General features: G+C 43.2%; 1 protein-coding gene across 1 annotated transcript in view; it reads right to left on the reverse strand.

Moving 5' to 3' along the window:
* The window catches only part of ltbp1 (latent transforming growth factor beta binding protein 1), a 246222-nt gene that overhangs the window by 20024 nt on the left and 205408 nt on the right, over positions 1-20790 (reverse strand). Inside the window, exons 18-24 of the mRNA XM_071205713.1 lie at positions 20262-20387; positions 18005-18133; positions 16287-16415; positions 9679-9816; positions 5526-5687; positions 5039-5128; positions 3230-3358 (exon numbers count right to left, since the gene is read on the reverse strand). Coding sequence (XP_071061814.1) covers positions 3230-3358; positions 5039-5128; positions 5526-5687; positions 9679-9816; positions 16287-16415; positions 18005-18133; positions 20262-20387 — 903 coding nt within the window. The remainder of the gene's footprint in view (positions 1-3229; positions 3359-5038; positions 5129-5525; positions 5688-9678; positions 9817-16286; positions 16416-18004; positions 18134-20261; positions 20388-20790) is intronic.

A 20790-nucleotide genomic window follows, 5' to 3' on the forward strand; every position in this document is an offset into this window, starting at 1 on the left:
TTAACTGGGACTGGTTAACTGCAGTGTCAGAGGATTTTAAAAACCTTTGTATCTCATTGAATGTTACTCAGATTGTGGACAGTCCTACTCGCCCTAACATTAAGTCCCCTAATAAATCCTCCCTAATTGATCTCATTTTAACTAATGTTCCCCATAAATATTCATCTGTGGGAGTATTTGCAAATGATCTGAGCGATCACTGTGTTGTAGCCACAATTAGGGACACTAAGGTCCAAAAGCTTAAACCTCGCATTATCATCAAGAGAGACATAAAACATTTTGTGGAGCAGGGTTTTGTGCATGATCTGTTTGGGTTTGATTGGGGTAAAATCGATCTGTGTGCTGATGTTGAAACCGCATGGTCTTATTTTTATCTTGGTTTTATGGAGATCATTGATAGACATGCACCCCTGCGTAAATTTAGAATGAAGGGACGAGACAATCCTTGGTTTTCTGCTGAGCTGTCTAGGCTCCTTCATGAGAGAAACAAGGCCTGGGCAAAGGCTAGGAGATCAGGCTCAGAGATAGAATGGCTGCGTTTTAGGCAGCTAAGGAATAGCTTCACTTCAAATGTCAAAAGTGCAAAGTCGAAGTACTATTTGTCAGTTACCACAGAAAACCTAAATAATCCTAGGAAATTTTGGAAAGCAATAAAATCGATATCAACCGGTGAGATCCGTAATGAGCTACCTCCGTGCCTCACCAGAGCATCTGGCTCTATATCGGACAGGGCTACTATGCTAAATTGCTTTAATGAGCATTTTGTGTCCTGTGGCTCTCTGTTTGATTCTGTCACTAACTCTGCTTCTGTGAACACCCCAATCCGTGACTCTGAACAACGTGGTCTGGAAAACCCTTTCAGTTTTACCCCTTTTACTGTTTATGTTGTTCATGAAGCCTTATCTAAGCTAGATCCTAGGAAACCGGCTGGCCCGGACAACGTAGAACCTTTCTTTTTAAAGATATCTGCAGACTTTATTTCTCCACCTCTCACTTCTCTTTTTAACCTCTCCCTCAGCACAAATACAATTCCAAAAGTATGGAAGTCTGCTTATGTCTTGCCTTTACTGAAAGGAGGGGAGGCAACTATTTTAAATAACTATAGGCCAATCTCTAAATTGTCAGTTCTGGCTAAGGTGCTCGAACGACTTGCGAGTGAACAGGTAAAGGAGTTTTTATGTACAAATGACATCCTGTCTAAACATCAGTCAGGATTCAGAAAGAAACACAGCACCATCACTGCCACGATGAAAGTGGTGAATGACATTACTAGTATTTTAGATAATAAGCAGAGTTGTGCAGCTCTGTTTATTGACCTTTCCAAAGCGTTTGACACCGTCGATCATCACATCTTAAAGCAGAGGCTACTCAGTATTGGCATATCCAGCCATGCAGTGGGTGGTTTGTGAACTACCTCTCTGAAAGGTCCCAATGTGTTCATTTTTGATGGACTGTCTTCTGAGTGGTTAAACATTTCTAATGGTGTACCACAAGGTTCTGTTTTAGGACCACTTTTATTCTCCATATATATTAACAGCGTAGGTGATAATGTGGATGAAGCTACTTTACATTTTTATGCGGATGATACTGTGATGTATTGTGCAGGTCCCTCCATTAAAGAGGCTGGTGTTAAATTACAAGCTGTTTTTAACATTATTCAGACTCAGCTCTCTGAATTAAAGCCTCTTTTAAATGTGGATCAAACCAAGGTCATGCTCTTTTCAAAAGCTAAAAAGACACCAGAGCCTGTTTTAGATATTGTAACTACGCAAGGAACAAAACTTGAAGTTGTTGCCTGTTACAAATACCTGGGTATCTGGCTTGATGATTGTCTCTCTTTTAAACTCCATGTCAATAACCTGCTGAAAAAACTGAGGGTTAGGCTAGGGTTCTTCTCCAGGAACACGTCCTGTTTCTCGCTTGAGGCCAGGAAGAGGCTCTGTGACCTTTGACCTGTGCTGGACTCTGGGGATCTGGTCTATATGAATGCACCTGCCCATTGGCTGGTCCAGTTAGATGCTGCGTATCACAGCGCACTGAGATGTGTGACTAACTGTAAAGCACTGACTCATCACTGCACCCTGTACGCCGAGGCAGGTCTGCCTTCACTACCTGCACGGAGGCTCAGTCACTGGTACACGTTCATCTACAAAGCCATGTTGGGTAAACTACCTTGTTATATCTGCTCTCTGATCTCTGGACCAATTGAAAGTACGTATTGCCTGAGATCTCATGCTGTGGTTTTATTGAATGTTCCAAGTGCTCGGACTGTCTGAGGGAAGAAAGCTTTCAGATGAGCAGCTCCACTCACTTGGAGCAGTCTGCAAAGCTGTTTGAAACTGAGCACTCTGGTTCCCCTGCATCACTCTGGAACTCGCTGGGTGCCGTGCTGTCTGATTCTCACGGTACCTGTCACTGTGAATAGAGTTTGTAAACTGTACATTATGTTGTTGTTGTTTTTATGTTACATGTGTAACTGATGTCCTGCAGGTCACCTTGAAGAAGAGATCTTTTGATCTCAAGGGGCTTCACCTGGTTCAATAAAGGCTACAAGACGCGCACACACACACACACACACACACACACACACACACACACACACACACACACACACACACACACACACACACACACACACACACACACACACACACACACACACACACACACACACACACACACACACACACACACACACACACACACACACAGAGAAAACCTTTTGAATTCATATAGAGTTGTGTTTTCTATTGCTTCTGGACTGTAGTCCTTGGTGCTTCGATGCCCTCGTAGCACAGTGTTGCCCTGAGGCAACAAACCAACCCCTGGTTGAGGGGGGGGTCACATGTTATAATTGATATCATATCAGGGACCCCTAAGCTCCTAAGACACATGGTGAAAAAATGTTTTCCTCCCAAAATAAAAAGTCGTGCCATAGAGGGATAATTTGCAAATAAATTCTTTAAAACCAGACAATGTGATTTCCTGGATTTTTTTTCTCATTCTGTCTCTCATAGTTGAGGTATACCTAGAATGAAAATTACAGGCCTCTCTCATATGTTTAAGTGGGAGAACTTGCACAATTGGTGGCTGACTAAATACTGTGTTGCCCCACTGTATAGTCTGGTCTTTCTGCTTATTGTTGAGTGAACTTCTAACTCACACACCAATATACACACACATGCATGCAGACACACTCTGGGTTTGTGTAACGCTGTATTAGGCTGACCTCTGCACTCCAGTCTGGCAGGGTCGTAGTCCTGTCCGGTCTTGCAGTAACACTCATAGCTGCCCACCGTGTCCAAACAGAAGCCTCCTTTACACACCTCCTGGCCGAACAGCGCACACTCATCTGCGTCTGAAACAGAGACAGGAAACATGTTCGCAGAATGAATGACCGAGAGCCAGGAGTAACTGTGCTGTGCATGTAGCATTCATGTAGCGTTAGCATACGGATATGGGAACATAATATCATCATCCTCAGGTAAGTTCATGGAGAGGATACCAACACAACGTGTGTAATAGTACATGTATATAACTCCTGAAACATTGTGCCCTAGGTTCATTAGGGTTTCACAGGGAACATGTTCCAGTGTTTGTGTTGAATGTTTCCACCAGCCCTGTCTCTGTGCTGCTAACTGTTAGAATCAGATTCAATCTTCTCTTTCAATATATCTGAATACAGAGTTACACGACTGGATATTCTCAGGTCTCACTGCTGTATGGATTTGATTACTTTAACCTGATATGAAATGCATCCTAGGATACCCTCACATAAATCCATGATCAGTGAATGTTGTGCCTTCACAACAGCTTTTCCAACAACGAGCTGGAATCGTTTTAATATGTATATGCTGTACAATTGGGGTTTAAGACATTTCCTGTTATCTATACACTTTGCAATCATGGGCGGCGCCAGGATCTTTTTGCTGGAGTAGCTTTGCAGTTGCTATATGACAGCGCGGCGTTGCTAGTTAATTTTCAAAATAAATAAACAATACCAGTGGGTCAAGCACGAGCCTGTTCATATTGTAGCGTTCACCGCTATTCAAGATCACAGATCACGAGCCTTCAATGTCGAAAACGTTCTCTTTATTTTCTGGTATTGACGGCCACAGCCACGCCGTACAGAACCAATCAATTGTATAACACTCATTATGACTTTTCCCCACACTCGAACACAACTCCTACCGTCTCGTACTCCCTCCACACACACACACACACACCTGGAACTCCCACCAACAACATTGCCTAAATAACTTTACAAATGTACTAAACTGTGCACATCTGATAACTGAAATAACTATAACTTGGTCACGCTACAATATTATCCTTAATATTTACATTAAAAACATTCCTTTGACACTTATAACATTACTTTGCAAGGTAAGCACAACCAAAATAAGTTTGTAAAAGCAGAATTTGAACACTGTTTCTGTGCTCCTACAATATTTTTGTATAATACCATTACACCGTACAAGTACACAATAGCGATCGTTCACTGTTTCAACTGGCATGCTGTGGCATTGAACCTCATCACCACACAGACGCACGCACGCAGTTACAGAGTGCATGAAGACCCTTGGAAAGGTTCTGAAATAGAGCCTATTACTGCTGACTGTTCAGCGACCTGAACTTGTATGAAAGGTCTATACAAACAAAGTTTGAATGATTAAATCCAAAACTTCATACTTCAACTAAACATCTGGGACGTAACGTTTCATGAATGCATCTTCCACTTTTGGAACAGTGCGATAGATAAACACCTGGAACATTACTCCAAATGCATTCTGTGGTAGTTCCATGTATCTTCTTCAGAACTGTGACCACCACACACCCATGCACAGGGTATTTCTTAACGCACTCACAGAGCATCGTCAGACGTACACACCATGCTGATACCACTTGAACATGCAATAAGCAGACGATATATATTCAGACTCCAAATGGGCACATCCACTTGTGTTGCTTGCTGCTGGACTCGAAGCATGCTGTGTGATGGATGATGTTGAGTGGTCTGAAAGACGCTCAGCCTTACCTTTGTAGCTGCCAGCTGTGGGGACCCCATACAATACGTCTCCATTGGGAATAAGACCTCTTCCAGACGGACACATCTGATTGAACTGGTCTGTGAGGGGGGGGACATGGAAGTTCAGAGGTTACGACTCCGGCAGGCACTGTGGCGCGTGTCTGCAAAGCTCCGCTGTTACTGCTGCTCCGCTCCGACTAATAGACTCGGACCACAGCTGTAGACAATCTTTAGGCTAGTTTTTAACTCAACACTTCCAGACTTGTGTCAAATACAGCATGTATCCACACATGAACAGGACTGTGCTATACAGTAGATACTTCAGGGTGTGGTTTTGGTCACAAGTTACAAAATGGTAAACTGTGTATGGAGTAAAGATACTGAGGTGGTCAGAACTCCTCCTCCTCCTCCTCCTCCTCCTCCTCCTCCTCCTCCTCCTCCTCCTCCTCCTCCTCCTCCTCCTCCTCCTCCTCCTCCTCCTCCTCCTCCTCCTCACCTGTGCCATTGACAGGACAGGGGTGCACCTCGCAGTTGTCCCCCCACCCAGCTCCCAGGGTACAACAGCACTCCTGCAGGGTGACGTGGCTGGTCAGCACGCTCTCACACAGATTCTCATCGTTCAGACGGTAGTAGCACTCCTTACGCTCCACTGAGGAAACTGAGGGGGGGGAGAGAGGAAGAGAGGGGGAGAAGGGAGACAAGATAAAGGGATGAGTATCAAACACATTTTATTTAAATGTCATATTTCTCAGAACTGGGTTCTGTTCAGTTCCCATTTCCTGAATAGTCACTCAACTGGAACTGACTTCAGGGTTCAGCTGCATTCATGCTCCGTTTATTCGTCTTATGACTGTAATGGTTCCGTCTCAAATGAAATCATGGTCCCTTTTCAAGTCAGGTACAGATGTGGGTGTTGCTTAGAACATATCATTGTTTTTTAAGATCAGATTGTCTTCGGTTCTTTGTAAATATAATGTGGAAATTCACTGCATTTTATACACATTTTAGAATGTGTGTAGTTGTGAATGAATGAATGAAAAACATGGGTCACAGGTTACTCAACAATGCAATTACAAGACATACAAATAAGAATAATAAGAATAATAAGAATAAAAATAGTGCAAGGCGCATTTCATTGTTCATTATAAGATGTATTAAATGAATTAAAAAGGTAGTTTTTAGTTGTGTTCAGTTTCTTATGGTGTCCACAAGGCAGTCAGTTACAGGGCTTGGTTAGATGAACACATCGCTGTCCCTTCTCATGGACAGTGTTGGGAAAGTTCACTTTCTACATGAACTAGTTCAGTTCACAGTTCACACATTTTAAAATGAACTAGTTCAGTTCATAGTTCATAATTCAAAATGTTGAACTAAAGTTCATGGTTTCAAAAATGAACTAATTTATAGTTCATAGTTCTTTTTTCAATACGTTGCTGCGAGCTATTATTTGTCTCCTGTACGATGTTAATGGACCATTTCAATTTTTACAATATCCTCAGAGGGCCGTACAAGTTATTGACCTCTGCTTAAAAAAACTAAAATCACAGCCCATTCATTTCATTCTGTGCAAAGAAAAAGCAACCTCTTAATCCAGATATCTCACCATGACTCGCGTATGCATGCACGTGCAGGGTGTGGCGTGACCACCTAAACAGAAAGATAATTTATGGACACAAGATGTGTGCAAATGTATTTAGTTTCCTATCCATGTGAACATGGTTTAAGTGGGGGGGACCTAACCTCCTCTAGGGGGGTCCGGGGGGCATGCTCCCCTGGGAAGATTTGTTGCACTTTGAGAGCAACATTAGGAGATCTATGGACACATCTCTCAACACCCAAACACAACTGTAAGCAGATTTTCTTTTAATTTATGGATATTTGACAAATCACTACCCTTTCAAACTGTATTCTTCTTTATTAATAACTGTCTTATAGTATTTTATACCTGTTTACTTTATTCTCTTATTTTTTTTAGAACTATAATGATCATATAAAGATGTGCCTTTACCTCACTGGTTGGAGAAAAAGCTTCTTATATTCGTTAGCATAGCTAGCTAACCAGATGCTAATGATAACAACACAGTTATTGACTGTCTGATCAGTATGACAGATGAGCAGATCGCCACTGGGCTTTCAACTAAAGACACAGACACGCAGAAACTGCGGCATGTGTATGGACTTATCGGTACTGCAATTTCTGAAGTGCTGGAGTGGCGTTCTGGTGCTCTCCGTCAGAACTGCACCCCTGTCAGTCGAGACATATACCACGTGATGACACGTTAGGCTTGTGTTGTGTTCAAGGACCCTGACCTTGGCCAGGAAAAACAGGCACCCGCTTGTTTAATTTTTTTGCGGTCTAGATTTCTTTCATTTTTTTATTTTTTGCGTGTGTTTATAAATTACCTCGAGGGCCGTACCAAATTGTCTCGCGGGCCGTATACGGCCGGAGGTTCCCCACCCCTGCCGTAGAGTCTCACTCTGAGCAAGTGCTGCTGCAGCTGCTCTCGGCTTCGTCCATACTAATTAATTCATTCATTCATTCAATGCTCGCCGGTTCCGCGGTTCCACATTGTTTGTTGTGAGGAGTCTGATATATTTAGTATATTTATATTTTAGTGCGACATCCAGGGGTGACAGGCGCGTACGCGTCACAGGCAGCTTGCTGTTGCCAGATTGGGTGGTTTTCCGCATTATTTTGAAGGCTGTTTACGGTGTGTTTTAACTGGGTTTTCGGCTGAAAGGCATATGAAATCTGGCACACTTTTGAACGCCGTTATAATACAGTGCTGAGAATGAACGCACTTTTGAACGCCGTTATACAGTGCTGAGAATAAACGCGTTCTCAATTACGTTCATCGAGCGGAAATACAGTACGTTCAGTTCACGTTCGCCCAAAATATGAACGCGTTCATGAACGATCGTTCATTGAACGCGTTCAGGTACATCACTGCTCATGGATGCCTCTTCTTGGCACGGGCAGCTCGTTCCCATACTGGGCAGGCATACTCGGCAGCTGAGCAGCAGAGGGCTAGTGCGGTTGACTTCAGAGTCTGTGGGTTTGCACCCCAGGTCGTGCACTTAGTCTTCTCAGTGTGGGTCTTAAAAGAGAGGCATCTGTCCAGGGTTACCCCTCGGTAGACTGGGTGCACACAGTGGTCAAGGGAGGTTCCTGACCAGCGGACCTTCAGTTGGCGCTTGGCTTCACGGTCTCTCCGGTGGAGAGACCATCTATGATGGGTTTGCACGTAGGTGGTTCTCTTCATAGTAAGGCGTTCGCTCTGCCAGAGCGTTAGAGAGTCTGTCTTGTGCACCTATGCCAAGATCGTCTGCACAGATGAAGCGGCGGGTGTCTACACCTTTTGGTTGGTCGTTGGTGTGGATGTTAAAGAGAAGTGGTGCAAGCACACTTCCCTGTGGGAGGCCATTCCTGAGTCTTCGCCACCTGCTTTTCTTTCCTCCGACCTAGCTCAACGAAGAAGTGCCTATTTTCAAGCATGCTTTCTATCGGCTCCGTCAGGCGGGTGTCTCTCGTGGTCTCCAGGATCTTACTGAGGAGACGTCTCTGGTTGACTGTGTCATAGGCAGCTGAGAGGTCGACAAACACCGCACCAGTTACCATCCCTTCCTCATATCCGTCTTCGGTGTACTGGGTGAGGTTGAGTTATTGGCGAGTTGTTGACTTGCCAGGGCGGAAACCTGCTTGTTCAGGGATGACGTGTTCGTCAACAAAGGCACCAATGCTGTTGAGGATCAAAGAGTTTGTAGGTGTGGCTCAAAAGTGAGATTGGTCTGAAGTGCTTGGGAGCGGATGGTTCTTTCCCGGTGTCAGCAGCGCCATAATGTGGCCTTTCTTCCAGATGCTAGGAAGCGTGTGTGTTGTTAAGCACTCGTTGTAGAGCTGTAGGAGCCACGTCTTTGCCTTGTGACCCAAGTGCTTGATCTGTTCCGTTGGTATCCAGTCCAATTGCCTTTCCTGGTTCGAGGATAGAGACCCCCTTCCAGCGAGATCGACATGATCGACTAGATACTGCTAATCCTATCAACAGTTGTGTTCAGTGGTGGAAAGGAACTAAGTACATTTATTGAAGTATTTACTTAAGTACTGTTTGAAGTATTTGTACTTTACTTGAGTATTTCCATTTATTTATACTTTATACTTCTACTCCACAACGAATCCACATTGTATTTGAATGATCTAGATAGAACACAACCTGATATTAACCATAATAATACCCTACTGCCAAAAGATCCATTCTGCATACTGAGTGCTTTTACTTTTTGTACTTTAAGTACATTTTGATGCTAGTACTTTTGTTCCTTTACCTGTGTAACATTTTGAAATCAGGACTTTAACTTTAAGATGATAGTATTTGTACTTTTATTTAATTAACAGAGTACTTTTTCCAACACTGGTAGTGTTTGTAGTAAGGAGGTTAATAACCTTACATTTATAAACAACTTGATTATGTTGCTTGTGTGTATGAAGCATTATACACACTGTACACAAGCCAAGAACTCAGGAGCAAGCTCCAGAATAAGAACTACATGAATTGGCTATCAATAGTATTACAAACAGTATTCAAAGTCAGAATTAAAAACCGTTATAAACTCTGATGTGTGCAGGTGTACTACAGTGGAGGGGGGGTCACCTGTGGGAACGGGCTCACACTTGGCGATCATCACGTTGTAGTCCTGTCCGCTGGGACACTCGCAGTGGAAGGATCCGTCAGTGTTCTTACACTGGGCCTCTCCACACACACTGCTCAGCAGCTCACACTCATTCACATCTGTGGAGAGGAACAGAAGAACAATCCATCCATGCTGTTCATCATTCAGGTCGTTCGCCTCTTAACAATCAAGACAGAATACGAGTGTACACCATGAACTGGGCAGTGTGGACGAGAGGTGGGGAAGTTCAATCTATGTTGCCAACAGGAGGACATACTGTTGGTCAATTACAATATAGCTACACAGCTAGGGAGAATTAAGAAATAGAAGTACAAGAAAAGAAAAGAAACAAATAATGGCCGATGAGAGGAACAGCTGGAAGGAAGGAAGACAGAGAGACACCGCACATTCTATATGGTTAGTGGTACACCACCACTCTTGATTTAAAAAGTGTGTGTGTGTGTGTGTGTGTGCAGTGATGGTTTGGCAGTGTCGTGCCCACACTGTATTGAGATGTGTTCTTAAGAGTGTGCTGCTAGTTTGTATTGTTTGTGTGTCGGGGGGTGGTGACAGCCAAGATGTGTGTGGGGGAAGTGTTGCGTCAGACTGCAGCAGGAGGGTGCTCTGACAGTCCTATGGTGAGGGCTCAGAAGGAAAATGTGGCGCCAAGTTAGCCCTGGGAAACCACCAGCACCCTGCTGCTCAGCCTCATTCCAAACCAAACTCCAGGCATTTTCAACAGTTCCATGTACTCCTCATTGGGACAGTGTCTGCAAACCTTAACAATGTTGCTTTCAAAGATGATCTGAGAAACAACAAAGCGTGTCTCAGGGTAATTCTGCAATCCTGTGTTGGGCCTTTACTTCAAGTAGAAAGAAATGTTGGTCCATTTTTCTAAGAAGGTTATAGCTCAAGTTGAAGTCATCAAAGGACATACGGTTGTTCTTATTGTTTAGTAGAAGCCTGACACAACACTAACATGGCAACTGAAAAGTGAAACAACTTGAGGTCAAAGTTCATTCACTTTTACATCTCTAGCACAGTGTATGTGGTCAGGTCATGATACAAAAAACTGTCGGGTTCCTATTCACATTGACTTTCTTTAAAAATGAACTAAGAGTAGTTCAAGTTAAGTTAAAGAAACTGTCATGATATTAGTTTTGTGTGTTTAGTTATGGGTAGGGTTGGGTATCGTTTGAATTTCCACGATTCTGATTCCGATTCTGATTCTACTTTTCGATTCCGGTTCTTAACGGTTCTCAATTCCGATTCTTTGAGGGGCAGGGTAAAAAAAAAAAGATTAAGTTCTTGTTGAGAAAAACAAGCATATCTGCCTCTCAGGCATACCGGGAAGAAAGGTTTGAACATGTTAAAGTAAAATGCTTCAATCTGGTGCACTTTAAGCAGAATGACTAGAGACTAGATCTAGGGGGTACAACTCCAAACACCCATATGAAAAAGATCGGTTTACATTTTAATAATTAAATAAGTACGTGAACATAACCAGTAACCCATAGCCAATAACAAATACATGCAACGTATTTTATTTGTGTTGTTCATTCATATCTTATTTTATATATGCATATTTCTTTATCTCTCCAGTTTAAAACGATATGTCTGGATTACTGTCCTATAGTTTACATTGGAATGATTTCAAACCTGTTTTATCCCAATCATTATAAAGGAGAGCCTTGGAAATATGTGTTTACATAAATTGTGATCAAGCCGTTTGAGACCCACTGAGATAACTTAGACTAAAGTGAACTATCTAAACACTCGGAGTCCTTTACCTCACTGAGCTGAAGTTATCAGCCTCAGTCTGACTGGAGAGGACTCTCCTCCACATCATTGGAGAAGCATCTTCTTCTTCCGTAAGAGCAGCTAGCACCAGATGCTAATAACAACAGCGCCGGTTCCAGTGCACCCTCCCTCCCTCTCTCACTCGCTCACTCGCACTTTGGCTGTGAGCTGCGGTTGCCAGATAAGCCAACATCCCCCATTTGCATCACTTGCAGCGCCCATCGTACAGGGCGAATGAAACGTGTAACCGGGGTGAAAAGAGTGTTACATTTACTTAATTATGAACGTTGTTACATCAAGGCCGAAAATTAGGATGAGCGCCAACGGTCAAAACATTTGTTTTCCCTCCCAGAGCTGTCAGCACAGTGCCTCCCCAGATCTGGCGCCCTAGGCGAACATCTATAACGCCAGTGCGACGGGCCGGCCCTGGTCTCAGGTTACGCTGTAGGAAGTGTAGGTACAACGCTACATTTCCCGCCCCGCCGCAGTCATACAGTAGGCTACGGAGAGCGGCGAGAAACATTTCCTCAGGCATCGAAAAGCGGAATCGAAATTCACATTTCTAAATGATGCCGTTGGAATCGAAATGTTGGAACCGTCGGAACCGGTTCTCGGTACCCAACCCTAGTTATGGGTTTATTTTGAAATTATGTTCTCCCTGTGTCTGGTCTTCTTTCCTGTGTCTGATTGCCTCATTGTGTTCACCTGTTGCCCTTGTGTTTCTGCCTCCCCTGCCCAGCTGTGTCTTGTCCTGTGATTACCCTTCTGTGTATTTAGTCTTGGCTTCCCCTGTGCTCCATGTCGGATCGTCGTCTTTTTTCAAGTCCTTGTTACCTGCCCGTCTTTGTCCTAGTTACCTGCCCATGCTTGTAAGTTTGTTCATGTCTGTCTTTTTCCCCGGTCTTCTTAATGTTGAGTTGTTTCTTGTTTTTTCGGCTTTTTAATAAAGCTCGCTTTTTGTTACCTGACCTTTTTGTCTTTTTAAACTGCCTTTGGGTCCTGATATTCCCCATCCCTGATGTTAGAAATTAAAATCAATGTTTTATGGCATAATGTACCTTAAACATACCGTCAGTTTAAATGCTATTTTATTCAGGAAAAACCCGGAAGTTCTCAATACTAAGCTTTTGTTCTGAAAATTCTTCATGACGACATCCGGGACAACCGTCCATTAGTATCATTAAAGTGGCTATTGACGCCGTTAACATGTATTGCATATAAAGTTATGAAAGAGATAAGGAGGAGAAAAGGCATGTAAGTAAGCAATGAATGTAAAATGTCGAAATCCTCTGTTTAACGCGATATCGGACACAGATGAACGAGGGGGGAAGTCCCCTACGTCACTACAGCTCACAGAGAGGAGGAGCGAACAGCCAGAAGCGGGAAAGACGAATAAGCTCTCTTGTGCACGGCCATCACAGGGAGAGGAAGCTGCAGACTTCCTCTCCTGACTGAACAATATCCTGTTTGTAACATTACCATGCTTTTTATTAATTAAAGTACCAATTTGAAATCATCTCAGAGACTCCATTTAGTCTCCTTTTTAAGCTTCTCTCCTGGACGCGAGAAAAACGATCACGGTTTACACTGACCAACACAGTCTCACTCCATAATCGTCCAGGAGCGACGTTTGGTCAGTGTCCGTGGCGTGCAGTTGTGACGCTCCTAGGCTCCTTCAGCGTCATAAAGGGACGCAAATAGCTTTCAACTGATTGCAATGTATTCCCATCTGCGGCGGGATTTGACGCTCATGGAAGCACGGCATTCGTTTGTGTCGGCTGCCCTTAAAGGCAATGTGAGCGTCCATTCCCATTGGATAACGGAGAATTGTACACCCGGAAGTAAGTATTCCCCTTACTGTCGATTGATTTTACAGTGATATCTGCACTACTCATCGACTAAAAAACACCAGATTATCCTTGTTAATTACACAACATTGATTGGTTTAAATTGTGTGCAATGCTTTTGTATTTTTCCCCTTCGATTCGGAGAAACAAATATTTTCTCGGAGTAAAGGATGGCAGAAGACACTACACTACCCAGAATCCCCAGCTATCGTTTGGACTACACCATGTGCTCTGTTTGACAAACCCCTTGATAGTCCTCAAGCTCTGTGATTGGAGAGTGTGCTCCGAGTGTTACGCCGAGCCTCGAACAGCACTTGAAATGGGATGGAACCACGGCAGACTGTCCAAAACTGGATTTGGACGGGTCCACCGCGTCCCCCCCTAATTCTTTGCAAATATGGCAGTAGCATCGATCATCTTAAGATAAGATATACTTTATTGATCCAAAGTTGGAACATTTGCGTTACATCAGCATGTGTAACAGTTAAATATGCAGTTGTGTTTATTTGAAAATCATTTAGTATAATCACACAAATTCTGTGTTTTATATTCAACAATTCTGTGTTCTTTATTTATTGATTGTTCAATACCTGACAAGGCCGGAGATGAAATATCTGCATACATCTTATAAGAGTATAATACATTATGTATAATATCAGTTAAAATAAGTGCTTCAACATAGTTAACATTGCTGGAGGTATGCACACATATTGATAGATGTCTTGTAATGCACTCCCCGACGGGAGTCTGCTCTTCTTGCGGCATCTCGCCTCTGAATTAAATTATCAAGTCACCTCAAGTCAGAAGGCTCAAGTCCAAGTCAAGTCCAGAGTCATTGGTGTTCAAGTCCAAGTCGAGTCGCAAGTGTTTTGTGATTTTGACAAGTCAAGTCTCAAGTCATCAAATTGGTGACTCGAGTCTTACTCGAGTCCAAATCATGTGACGGTCTGACGGTCACACATTTTAATTGACACAGAGACACTACAACCACAGCTGGAGCTCATTTCCACTGTGGCAGTGCACCCCCCCAGACCAGCTGTAGGTCACAGGGTCTGGGTGAGGGGGCTGTGAAGCTACCAGATGGAGTTGCATGCCCTTACTACTTTATAAGCTATCATACAGGAGCGTCTTTAGTCTACTCTTAAAATGGAGAGTACCTCCCAAATCCCTCCACAAACAGGAAGCTGGTCTACAGAAGCTGAAGGCTCTGTACTTTTGGAGACTCTTATCACTAATAACCCAGCATTCTGGGAACCTAGTGGGATTCTAGGCTACTATGAGCTATTTAAGGTATGATGGTGCCTGAACATTAAGGACTTTGTAGGCTAGGAGAAGGATTTGAATCTGTTTTCTGTATTGTATAGGGAGTATGTGCAGAGATGCTAATACAGGAGTAATATGATCTCTTTCCTAGATCTTATCAATTAATGTTCCGCAGAATTTGTAATCAACTCTGTCATGATCTTGGTCAGTATGTAATATTTCCTGTTTTATTTTGAAATACAATTTCTCTCTTTGTCTTGTCTGGTTAACTTCCTGTCTGTGCTTTTTGCTGCCTTTGTAGCCTGCCTTGATTCTTTCCACCTGTGTGTGACCCCCCTGCTGCCCGCGTGTCTGTACCTGCCCTCAGCTGGGTCTTATGTAATTAGTCCATCAATATATATGCCTAAGTGTCCGTTGTCAGTCTTTGGGTGTTTCTCAATGTCGAGGACGCTTCCTTGGTAGGACATGTCTTCCGAGTCAGGTCTTTCAGAAGCGATGCAAGAATCCTTTCTAGCCTCGGAAAAGGAAGAATGGTGGAACAGGCTAACAGGTGTGCAGGTGTGCGTCATTTGCGAGGCCCCGCCTTAAATGGAGCGAGATTTCCGCCAAAGATTTTGGAAATTGGTCCGTGCGCAAAGCATTGTGGGGATTTTAAGACCTCGGAGGATACACATCTGCAGCCTCGAAATTTCCCGCAATGAAAGACACCGGCCTCGGTAGAATTCCAAGCATCCTGGACATTGGAACAGTCCTTCGGCGGGACTCGATAACGTAGCATCCTTGAGACAGTTCAACAGAAGGAAAAATGTAATTTTATCATTTAAATATTGAATTGTTCTCTCTTAGTAAGATCCCATTTTCAATACAATTGTGGTCTTGACATGAAGATGAAGTCCATTTGCCTATCCTTCTGGACAAAAATCTCTATTACTTTTTTGTAAAAGTCCTCCTTATCTTCTTGTAGTTTCAAAAGTCTATCATAAATCTAAATGATGGATTTATGATTAGAAAATTATAAAAGTAGACATGTGGATATTATCCGGCTGAACAAAACGTGCATTTATCAAACAGCTACGTTTCCCACAGACCTTATTTTGAGCTATTTTCTAAAATCCTATGGAGAAATCTCGTTGCTTTTTTGTGGAGGGAAGCCATGCGCAGCTTACTTCCGGGTTTTAGGACGCGTCTCTCTCCTCCTCTTCACACAGCACACTTTTCGCGGCACACGTACTTACAGCCAATCAGCTCTGAATGATGTGAGATGACGTATGGTGGGGATGGCAGCACTTTGCCCCTATGGTCATTATTTTTTTGCCACACACATTAAATAGGAAAATACTCTGAGCATGCGCAGTGTAGTTTTTACAGTCACCGTTCACTTAAACAGTGAGAGGGAGGGGCAGGGTCAGGTTTTGTCCCACATGGCTCTAAACAGCTCAATAGGCACACACTGTAGACACTAATTAGAAGAACACAGACTAAAACAGCAATGTACAGACGAATCAGATGATTAAACATGATCTTAAAATATATTTTATATATTTTTTAATTTATTTTTTGCATTTTGTTGTAATCATTATTTTAATACTTTCTGCTGACACTAGGTGGGGCTGTGCCCCTAATGACCAGTCGCCACTGCTCCTATCTGAATGTACACACACAGAGAGGTCCACACTCACCCACACAGCCCTGGCCCCCCGGGGCCTCCTGGTAGCCCTGCTCACAGAGGCAGCGGAAAGACCCCAGCCGGTTCTCACAGAAGCCGTGAGGGCCACACAGAGTGTCGTTGAGCCCACACTCATCGATATCTGAAGAGCAGAGAAACACGGCCAACACATGTCAAATGCTTTGTTTCATTCCTTTTAGGTAGTCATGTTTCTCGAAGATCATGTTTTCACTAAGTTATATCTACATCTGTTTAAGAAATGCAGCCTAAGTGTTCGCAAAACAGAGCTTTTCCTTTGTTTTTCTTATATATTCCTTCTTATTGAAGACGTGACATTAACGGATAAATGTGCTGCACGCACGCATGCACACACCCCTCCTCGTCTAGACAGCCAGCTCAAAGGCTTCCGTCTGTTTCTTCTCCTCTCTTTTCTCTCCATTTTCTTTGCAGGCAGGAAATGGCATTAAACAGCTCTGGCACAGGGGCCAGCTCTGCTGTCATCCTGCAGAAAGTATGAGCAGCATGCTATATGTGAAAGAACTTGAAGACTTTTTTCATAAAAGGCTTAAATGAAGGGATGTGCTAGATGCAGACTGTTAAAAGAAGAAAGGAAGGTACTTTCTGGGTTTTGTGGTTGTACATTGAAAAGGTAATGCCTGGTATATTTATTAAGGCGTTTTATAACATGGAATATTCATCAAAATGTGTGAAAAAGAAAAGTCATTTAAACTGAGATAAATGACACAAATAAATCCTCTTCTTGCAGTGAGAAAATGAATCATTATCACTTATATCGACAAGCAACATATTCGTACTATAGGACAAGATTATTACACAGCGCGTTATCACAATGGCAATAATGACATTTTTATTATGTTCACTATTTTTGTTTAGCCTGTTAGCATGGTTACATTTATTCCTACCTGCAGTAGGAATGGCTTTCGTCTTTGCTCATAACTTGAGGAGAATACTGCATTACAATTCAGGGGATTAACAATGTTATCAAGAAATATTTTGTGGAGACAATTAATGTTTATACCACATTTTATAGTGACAACAGTTGTTTAGACATTTCACTAAAAAACACCAATTCCAAACTCATTGTGTACAAAATGAATAGTTAGGGGAACACGAGAGTGCTTAGGGCTAATCCTCTGTGAATGAATGTACCACACTTTTTGACAATCTGTCACAAATCAATGAGCTACCCTGTTGAACTGGGTGGCATGTTCCTTCATTACAATGAACAAAGACTAGTACATTTTGACTCAATCCCACATCATCTTTCCCTCCCCCACAAAGACTCACTACAGCACCACATGTGGAATAATCTCCCAAACGAATGCACTGAATCTCCTGTTTGATTACAGTTGGATTCAAACTGCAGTGGCCAGCTTTAAAGGCGAATAAGAAAGTGAAGTAGAAAATGACTTGTGTGCCACAAGCAGCAGTGAACACTGAAAGACATATTGTTGGGTTTGATCTTTTCAAGGGGTTTGTTGACAAAATAAATATAGAATTACATAATTGAAGACATGTGTGCTACTGAATGATCATTACTTTTGGTCAGCATCAACATGTTAACGATTTAAGCACGTGTGTCTACTGCAGTAATATTTTGTTGAATCCACTACATAGGAAAAATACACAGGAGAAGGTGTGTGTGTGTGTGTGTGTGCGCTTTGGTGAATGCATGTTTGTTTTTTCTTTTCTTTTGTAGTAGCATCTTACCGTCACAGGAGGGCGTGTGGATGCTGGCACTGAACCCGCTCTCACACACACACAGATAGGACCCCTCTGTGTTGAGACACTCCGCGTGGGGGGAGCAGAGCTCTGGTTCATCCACACACTCATCAACATCTGGAAGCATAGAGACCGAAGACACTGTTACCTCATTCACACCAACGCTGTTTCAGGGCCGGTTCGGAGCTGGAGCTTGAAAAGCACCGGGTTTTCCTGTTCACACCGAGCGGGGTAGCCTCTTGTGCCCTTTCACACCAACGCGTTTTCAGCTCCGGCTCGGAGCTGGAGCCTGAAAAGTGCCGGTTTTTCCTGTTCACACCGCAGCGGCGGAATCCGGTTCACTTCCAGCTCCAAAAAAATGTCGGTCCAGAGGCAAGAGCTTCGGAGCTAAGAGGTGGCGTCGCTTACGTCTCTTACGTCGAGGCGTGCAGGAAACTAACCCCACCTCCCCTGAACATGGGTCGACTGTCAGCCTGCCTACAAGCAGTAGTGCCTATAAACACACTTTATAAAGTCAGGCAACACTAACCAGGCTTCGTGTGGTTCTGTTTATTTGTGCCTTACTTTGACCATCCGTTCACTGTTATCGATCATTGTGGAGAGAGGCAGACGTGTTGTTTTGTATTATTGCAGCTATCGGATGCAAGTAGTCAGTTTAGCTTCGGTTGCTATGCCAACATCACCCGTTTGATACCAGAGAAACTTTCATAACAGCGCTGTGATACCAAACAGTGTCAATTCAGACTGACACACATTCACTTAGGCTAAGGGGAACTGGGGATATGCATCAGCTGCTTGTGTGAGTCGGACAGTGAATACTTTAGAGCGGCCGCTGCAGTGTGAGCTAACGGGAGCTAACGGGAGAATACACTCCGTGGAAGAGCAGCACTGCAGCGGTCGGTACATGCTGCAGAAACACATTAATAAACAATGAACCACGGCACTCTGGAGCAAAGTATAAGGTTGGAGAAGTCGTTATTCAATTTATTCTGGCTTCGTGTGATTAAAAGCAACACGATCATCGACCCGACGCAGTTCCCCGTTGTTGTTGTTGTTGTGAGCGCCGTAACGCCGTTGGGGAGCAAATCAGCGATGTAAACGGTGACGTCATGACGCAGCAGCGGCAGCACCAGTCGGGCTCTGGGCGGTGTGAACAGAGCGGGAGCTGAAAAGGGAAACCGGAGCTGAACCAGAAAAGCTCTAGCTCGGAGCGAGAAAGGGAAAAGCGCTGGTGTGAAAGCCGCATTATACCTAATTCACACCAACGCAACTCCGGTTCAAGCTCCGTGCTAGAGCTTTTCAGGTTCAGAACCGGTTCATCGGTTTAGCTCCGGCTCTTTTCACACTGCCCAGAGTATGCTGCGTCATTGCATCATCGTTTGCGTCATGACGTAACCGTTTGCTTGCCTGCTTCATAAAGCATGGAAAGCCCTCACAGCTGACACCGACAACAACAACAATGGCCGATTGTGCTCCAGCTTCCTCTGTACCTCTTCGGAAGACCAGATTCCCAGCAGGTAGCTGGTCTCTTCAGTGGACCACTGCTTGTTAAGTTTCTCCATCGTTGTGTACAAACTGGTTAACACGCGGGCTTTTGGTTGTTGTTCAGCTTATTTTATTTTTGTTGTTAATTTAGTATATCTTATTTTAACTAGTTAACATTTATTTATTTATACATATTTTTGTATCTCTCCAACTTTAAACGATATTTTTGGTTTACTGTCCTATAGTATACATTGGAATGATTTCAAACCTGTTTTTATTTATGTGCCTTGGAAATATGTGTTCACACAGGCCACATCACCCTGTGTGAGGCAAACCCACATTTGCGCAGCGTTGCGTTCATAATCGCCAGCAGGCCACTTAACAGGCCAGGCCATCGGGAAACCTCCCGGTCCTCCCGATGGCCTGCCTATTACATACAGTGGCAATGTCTCAAGATTAAGCAAAATACACCTTAAATATTACAAATCCACATAACAAACAATCAAAAATCAAAAAGGGTCGGCACTTATTATTTATATATAAAAAAAAAATTATCATTATTTATAAAAAAATATATATACTGTATATATATTTTTTTTGTTGGTACCTGGCTGACGCCCCCTAGCAGCGCCGACGCTATTTGTATATAGGGGAAACACTGCTTCAAGAAAAATGTATTTAATTTACCACTCGATGCAATCTGTGCCCCCCGTTTATTTCTAACTGCCATCCTACAGTTCCTGATCTTTAAATGTCTCACCTGAGCAGCGGGTGCCGTTGACCTGCCGGTACCCCTGGGGGCAGGAGCAGGTGTAGGACCCCATGTTGTTCACACACTCCCCCCCGGACTCACAGGGCCGGGCATCTTCTAAACACTCATCCACATCTGGAAAACACACATATCATGTTGTGAGTGTTGTTTTCAGGTTGAAATTCTTTAAGCTCTAAATATTATACCGTATGTAATAAGATCATAAGAAAGGATGTTTTGATTATGGGGACCAATGAGGTCTGGACAAATGACTTCAATTACCTGTTGTGTTTTTTGACACAAGTGTCACTGAAATGGTTATAAAACATTCTAATAACTACTATATTGCTATTGGACAATAAAAGCAGTGGGAAAATGTATAGAAAATACCAAAAAGCCTGATATAAAACTGAAACCTAAATTAAATTTGAGAATTCAGTTATCTCTGCCTTTCTTTTGTCTTTTTTAATAATCCTCACATATTTTGAATTGTATGTAAGTTAATCACCCATTAATATAGATATATACGATTAATCTG

This window comes from Pseudochaenichthys georgianus, chromosome 15, assembly GCF_902827115.2.
Source record: "Pseudochaenichthys georgianus chromosome 15, fPseGeo1.2, whole genome shotgun sequence".
NCBI lineage: Eukaryota > Metazoa > Chordata > Actinopteri > Perciformes > Channichthyidae > Pseudochaenichthys > Pseudochaenichthys georgianus.